Source organism: Pygoscelis adeliae, unplaced genomic scaffold (assembly GCF_000699105.1).
Source record: "Pygoscelis adeliae isolate BGI_AS28 unplaced genomic scaffold, ASM69910v1 Scaffold150, whole genome shotgun sequence".
Classification (NCBI taxonomy): Eukaryota; Metazoa; Chordata; class Aves; order Sphenisciformes; family Spheniscidae; genus Pygoscelis; species Pygoscelis adeliae.
In genome coordinates, this window is record NW_008823872.1 from 194,626 (window position 1) to 201,216 (window position 6,591).

At 36.8% G+C, this 6,591-nt stretch overlaps 2 protein-coding genes across 3 annotated transcripts in view; one reads left to right on the top strand and one right to left on the bottom strand.

Moving 5' to 3' along the window:
• Positions 1 to 6,591, bottom strand: part of RALGPS1 (Ral GEF with PH domain and SH3 binding motif 1) — a 129,308-nt gene that overhangs the window by 70,867 nt on the left and 51,850 nt on the right. The gene's annotated exons all lie outside the window — the stretch shown is intronic.
• The window catches only part of ANGPTL2 (angiopoietin-like 2), a 24,452-nt gene that overhangs the window by 8,428 nt on the left and 9,433 nt on the right, over positions 1 to 6,591 (top strand). For both annotated transcript variants that reach the window (XM_009334247.1, XM_009334253.1), the window contains one exon: positions 986 to 1,842. In XM_009334247.1, the coding sequence (XP_009332522.1) occupies positions 1,035 to 1,842 (808 nt within the window). In that variant the 5' untranslated portion in view covers positions 986 to 1,034. The remainder of the gene's footprint in view (positions 1 to 985; positions 1,843 to 6,591) is intronic.

Consider the following 6,591-nt stretch of genomic DNA (forward strand, 5'->3'; position numbering starts at 1 on the left):
GTAGTGACAATGCTAACTAAGCTCATGTTTCCAAGACTGTTGCCTATAAAGTTCTGGTATTGACTTATTTTTTTAAGAGATTGTGATGGCCTCAAATTTCTACCTTGAATATGAATCCGCTCTGAGAACTAAGTTAACGTAATTTCACTAAAAGGGTACTGCTGCAGTATGTCAATAAACCCTAGTAGCTAATTTTAATAGTTGAGGGTCATCTTTGTCCACCATGCACATATGCACATTTTCCCCTTCTGAGAAGAGACTATGAAGTGAAATGACCAGGCTGAGTGTAAAGACAATGTCTCCAGTGAGAGTCACAATAAATATTTTAGTTGTAAATTCTACTAGTCTGGAAAAACAACAGATTTTACTGCCTATGGTATTTGGGCAGTAGAGTTATTAATTTATAATTATTAAGGACTAATGTAGAGTAAGATTTTCTTTTTTTTTTAAACTGAGGTTCAATACTGCTGACTAAAGCAAAATTGTTACTTATCATCTAAGCTGTATCTCCTGCAATATACATGCAGTTATAAAATACTGCAAATGAGCTATTTGATATTTTTAAAACTTTTAACAGCACATACTAACTTACATTGCTTACATTTAAAGGTTAGATTTGTAACTGTAAGAAATGAAAATGTAATTCATATTCAAATGAAAACACCAATCTTGGAAACTTTTGTGGTACTTGCCTGGAAGGACTCTTCAAATCCTGGTATTTATTACTTAGTTTCTTGTGGTTCTTGGCAGGCTTTAGACAAACTAGCAACTAGTAACTACAGTTCTAGCCACAGAATGATACAACTATTCCCCATGATGTCCCCTTTAGCCAACATAAGCTCATGCTGGACAAGAAAAATATCTTATTTGTACACAGACATACTAGTTACTACGTAATATTTTGTAAGTTTTAGAACAGATTATCAGTTGTAAGTTTGCATTGATTTCCTATTTGTTACTTACTGTTAAATTTATTTTAAAACAGATTTTAAAAAGTTCTTTGCAGAAGAATATTTGACCAGAACTAGAGGATCATGATGACAACAAGATTCATCTGTTTAATGCTAATAGCTGTTGTGGGAGCTACTGGAAGCAAAACGCAGGAATTTGAAGGCAATGACGAGGAAACAGAACAAGAATTCATTTACATGAACAGATATAAGCGTTCCAGTGACACACAGGACAAATGCACTTACACCTTTATTGTACCTCAACAGAGAGTGACAGGTGCCATTTGTGTTAATTCTAAGGAGCCTGAAGTTCTACTCGAAAACAGGGTAAATAAACAAGAATTACAGTTACTTAACAATGAACTTCTTAAACAAAAGAGACAAATAGAAACTCTCCAGCAACTAGTAGAGGTGGATGGTGGGATTGTTAATGAGGTTAAACTCTTAAGAAAAGAGAGCAGAAATATGAATTCTCGTGTCACACAACTCTATATGCAGTTACTACATGAAATTATCCGAAAACGTGACAACGCCTTAGAACTTTCTCAACTTGAGAATAAGATTTTGAACCAAACTGCAGATATGTTGCAGCTTGCAAACAAATACAAAGACTTAGAGCACAAGTACCAACATTTGATGTCAATTGCCAATAATCAGTCAATAATAATTGCCCAACTGGAAGAACACTGTCAAAGAATGCCATCCATAAAGCCACTGCCACAAACTCCACAGCCACCAAATAAAGTGTACCAGCCTCCTACTTACAATCGCATTATTAACCAGATATCTACTAATGAGATTCAGAGTGATCAGAACTTAAAGGTTCTGCCACCTACCTTACCAACCATGCCTGCAGTTACTAGTATTCCGACTTCAACTGATAAACCATCTGGTAAGTAATATTATCGATATGTCTACATTTGTTTATGCTAATATGCAGTGGGTAACATTTTAATTGTAATATCAAAAATGCAGACAGAATTTATTTATTTAGCAAAATAAATGCAAATGAATTATTTTGAACTAATTGAGATTTCTTAGATCTAATGTTGTCTGTGTATCTATCTTGCATATTTTTAATATACATGTTGTAGTACGAGCACAGAAAGAAAGCAAAAAAAAATTAATTTTGGATGTCTAACATTCAGACACACTAGCCCCATAGATTTTTCTTGTTACTTTGCCAAGACAAACGCACCATTTATATGAGAGGTATGAGATAAAGAGCTGCAGAGAAATCTTACTAATCAACAGTCAATCATCTAAATTTTATTTACCCTGTGCCCAAGACCAAACTGCTATAATTCATGACATCTGAAGGGGTTTGACACTTTTTGTGTAAACATTTACGAAGTTATTACAAGTTTGTTGATCTAGCATGTGGTAATTTTTGTGCTTGTGTAACTCAAAAAGGAATATTTATCTGCTCTGTACCTCACACAGGGCACTTGCACTCTAAGACAGGAGCAAAGGGAAGCAAGTGGTGGAATAGTAAGGGATATTATACGGCCCTCATTAAGAGTCTTAGGAGTTCTGCCATAAGCAAGATTAGAGGCATCTGAAATCACATTAGAGATCAATTGATCTACATGATAAAGAAAATAACAGGTAAAGGATCCAGTTTCACCTATGGTCCCACATATTTAAAAAAAATAGTTCAAGTATTATGTGTCCCATACAAGAGAAGTCTTTTCTTCAGTGTGTGGGCAACATGTACTTGCTTCAGAAAAAAGATAGGTGACCCACAGACATCTGAAACTAAGACCTGAAACAGAGTAAGGCACATGAACTGCACTCAGAATGTATTTCAAGGCTATTTGCAATGCATTCCAAATGACATTGTCAAACTCTTTAGAATTATCCAATAATGCAACTGCCACATTCAAAAAAGAAAGACTTACTTCTCCATGGAAATATCCACAATGAAAGAAACTTGAGCAGGTGTTTCAGTCTAAAGCACAGTACAGTCTCTAACACACTTCGCTACAAAGCAGTTATTTCCCAATATTGCCAGAGATGAACTCACCAAAGCTTGCATTGTGGCATGCAGAACCTCAGCCAAAAATATAATGATTCTAATGTTCTATGTAAAAAAAAAAAAACAAAAAAACAACAGGAGAAAATCAGGTCTATTACAAAGTCTTTGGAGCAATAGACTACAGGATGGCCTCTTTAACAATTACATTTTGACTTTGATCTCAAAATAGGTTCAAGCTTAGTACAGTATTTCCCTATCTTTCTGTAAGTGAAATATCTTTCAAGTGTTCTTTTAAGACCTTTCCCCTTCCTGTTACACTCTTCTGAAAACTCGTTAATTGGTCCACATCTTCCTTGTGCTTTTAAGTACCCAAACTGGAGCTGAGGCTTCACCATCACACAGCAGAATAGAAAAGTTACTTCATGTGCGTAGTACTTTTGTTGATCTATCCTCATACAGCATTTTCTTTTTTGCAAAGTAAAACACTGACTTATGACCAACTTGCAACCCTGTAGAACCCCTAGATCCTCACCTGAGGAAGTGCTGCTTATGCAGCTATTTTTCATGTTGATCTCCAGAGATCCCTTCCAAAGTACATGATTCTAAGATAAGATTTGACATCTGCTACTTCTCCCTTACCTACCTAACTCACCAGAAAAAGAAGTTTCACATTTCTTCTGCACAAATCCATCATAATATTAATTTCTTTCCTTTTCTCATTTGCAGCAGTTTGATTTGTTCAAGCAAATTTCCAACAACTTAAGCTATTTAACCTTTCGTTTCCAGGGTATCCTCCTCCCCTCTTCCCACCTTTCTTTTTGGGCAAGGAACTTTTAATACCTTTTCCTCCTCCTCCAGAATGTTCTCCACTCACAAAGTACATCTCAAACAAAATCCCCCCCCACAATTAATGCTGTAAATGATGCTTCAGCCAGGTGTCTGGAATGAACCAGGAAAAACCCACAAAACCACCACTCCCCCTCGCCATACCCACAACAAACACACAACAAAACAAACAAAAGCCACCACCACAACTGCCCAGCCACTGGAAAAAATCCACCTATATTTTATCCAATCCTTTCTGTACCGTGTCTTGAGTTCCCAACCTTTGCCAAAGCTCCTAGCTGTACTAACCATCTGATCATAGCCATCCTGCGCAATGAAAACTGAAGCAAACTGGAAGAAAAATATTAAACGCCTTCTCAGCTTATCTGTTGACAGCTCTCCTTCCTCACACAGTAGCAGACCAATATTCTCCCTTGATCATAGACTTACTACAGTCTAACTACTCTCAGTAGCTTTATTTCATTTTGTACATTTGGTCCACGCTGTTGTTTTTTGGGCATTTTTTTGGTTGTTGTTTTGTTAAAAAGAAACAGACAAACAAAACCCACAACCAACCAGCCATGCCTAATACTTTGAGCTAGCATCTATTTTGTCTGAGCTTTCTTCATGTTTTCAAAGCTACTGAAAAGGTCATGATTTAGCCAGGTCAGTTTCCTACCATTTTCCCTAGCTGCCTTCTACAATAGCAAAAGCCGTTGCAATGTCCTCAGAGACTCTTTAACAAACTTGTAAACTCTTCGCTTGGACTAACCGTCTAAAGCATTTTCTCTGCACACACTCTGAATTTGCTGGTCTGTTATATTTAAGTTCATTTTGTTTTGCTTTTCACTTTCCTTTCTTAAGAATTGTGGCCTTTGTTATTTCACAATCAAGATCACCTACGCTGCTTTCCATTTCACATTTTCAAACAGTTCTTCCCTACTTACTAGGTTCAAATGTAATATATTCCGAGTTTGGTTGGTTTTTTTCCTCTATTTTAGGTATCTATGAAAAACCTATCCCTAACAAATTCCAAAAACTTGCTATGTATTTTTTATCTGCTGTATTCTTATCCCAACAGATAGACAGTTGGAAGTTGATAACTCACTGGAAAAGATAGGCAACAAGCATCAAAAAACAAACAACATTTAAGTTGATTATGCACATAAACTGCGTAGAAAGTGACACATACATTACTTCACTTTTTAAAAACAAATATCATATTTCCCTCTCATTTGTATTAATGATTTTAAATTAATTAAAAGCTACGTGGATCCAAGCTTCCAGTTCCCCATGAAGCACTATGTATGATTACTGAGTCTCACCAAATCCATAAAAGACATATGTAAGAGCTTGAAATATAACATCTCATTTCTGTAAAATATTATGCAGTATGAAAATATCAGTGCAAAGCACAATTAGGTGAATCACTAACTCATAACAGCAATTACAGGGACCTGTTGGATTGGGTCCAGAGGAGGGCCACAAAAATGATCAGGGGGATGGAACACCTCTCCTATGAAGAAAGGCTGAGAGAGTTGGGGTTGTCCAGCCTGGAGAAGAGAAGGCTCCAGGGAGACCTTATCGCAGCCTATCAGTCCTTTAAAGGGGGCTTATAAATAAGATGGCGGCAGACTTTTTAGCAGGGCCTGTTGCAACAGGACAAGGGGGAATGGCTTTAAACTAAAGGGGGTAGATTTAGACTAGATATAAGGAAGAAATGTTTTATGCTGAGGGTGGTGAAACACTGGCACGGGTTGCCCAGAGAGGTGGTGGATGCCCCATCCCTGGAAACATTCCAGGTCAGGTTGGACGGGGCTCTGAGCAACCTGATCTAGTTGAAGATGTCCCTGCCCACGTCACGAGGGTTGGACCAGATGACCTTTAGAGATCGCTTCCAACCCAAATCATTCTATGAGTCTATGATAATTCTAGCCCCCTCCCCTTTTATTTTTTTTAATTACATATTAACAAAAACTTTTGAGAAAATATTTTGTTTAGTAAAACTTAATTGTTCATGTTAAGGTCAAGAAATAAAACCTTAAAAAAAATTCTTTAATAATCCAAACAGAATTCATGACTGTGCAAGACAGAAATTACGGAGACGCAAGACAAAAAGGCAGGGTTGGGAAGAGTAATCGTGGTTTGGGTTAGCAAAATTACAGACACAATTTTAAAAACTTATTTCACATTCAACATGGCACAGATGGGTGCAAGTCCAAAGCAATACAATACATCTCAGTTATCAAAACCTAGTCTGGTCTTTATGTAACATAAATTTGTGGTCCTTCATTATACAGCTGTGTCTCCATCCTATACATCCAATACTACAAAAGTATTTTAGTAGTTAAATGTACTTGTGCAAGCAAAGAGGCACTGTTCAGATTACAAAGGTACTATTCCTCCCTAGAAGTGGTTTTATCAAAACTACCTATCTGAAAGTCAGAATGCTCTCACTTTTTGAAGGGAAGATAAGATGACCCTTGTTTGTAAAGCATGCTAATACTTCAGAAGGAACATTTACATTTTATTATTATAAAAACACGCATTACCAGACAGATCTAGTAAAAGAACTGTCCTTTTCTCTTAACAGCAGCACATACACTATAGAGGAAGTTTACACAATTGCTGCGCAATTTTTTTTTGCAATATCTGTTATTGGTGGCCAACCAATAATAAGACTGGCACAGTTGCATTTACCTCAGTCAAAAACCAGGAATCTGAATTGGAGAGCATAAGAATCATAGAATCACAGAATAATTTAGGTTGGAAGGGACCTCTAAAGGTCATCTAGTCCAACCCCCCTGCCATGGGCAGGGACATCTTCAACTAGATCAG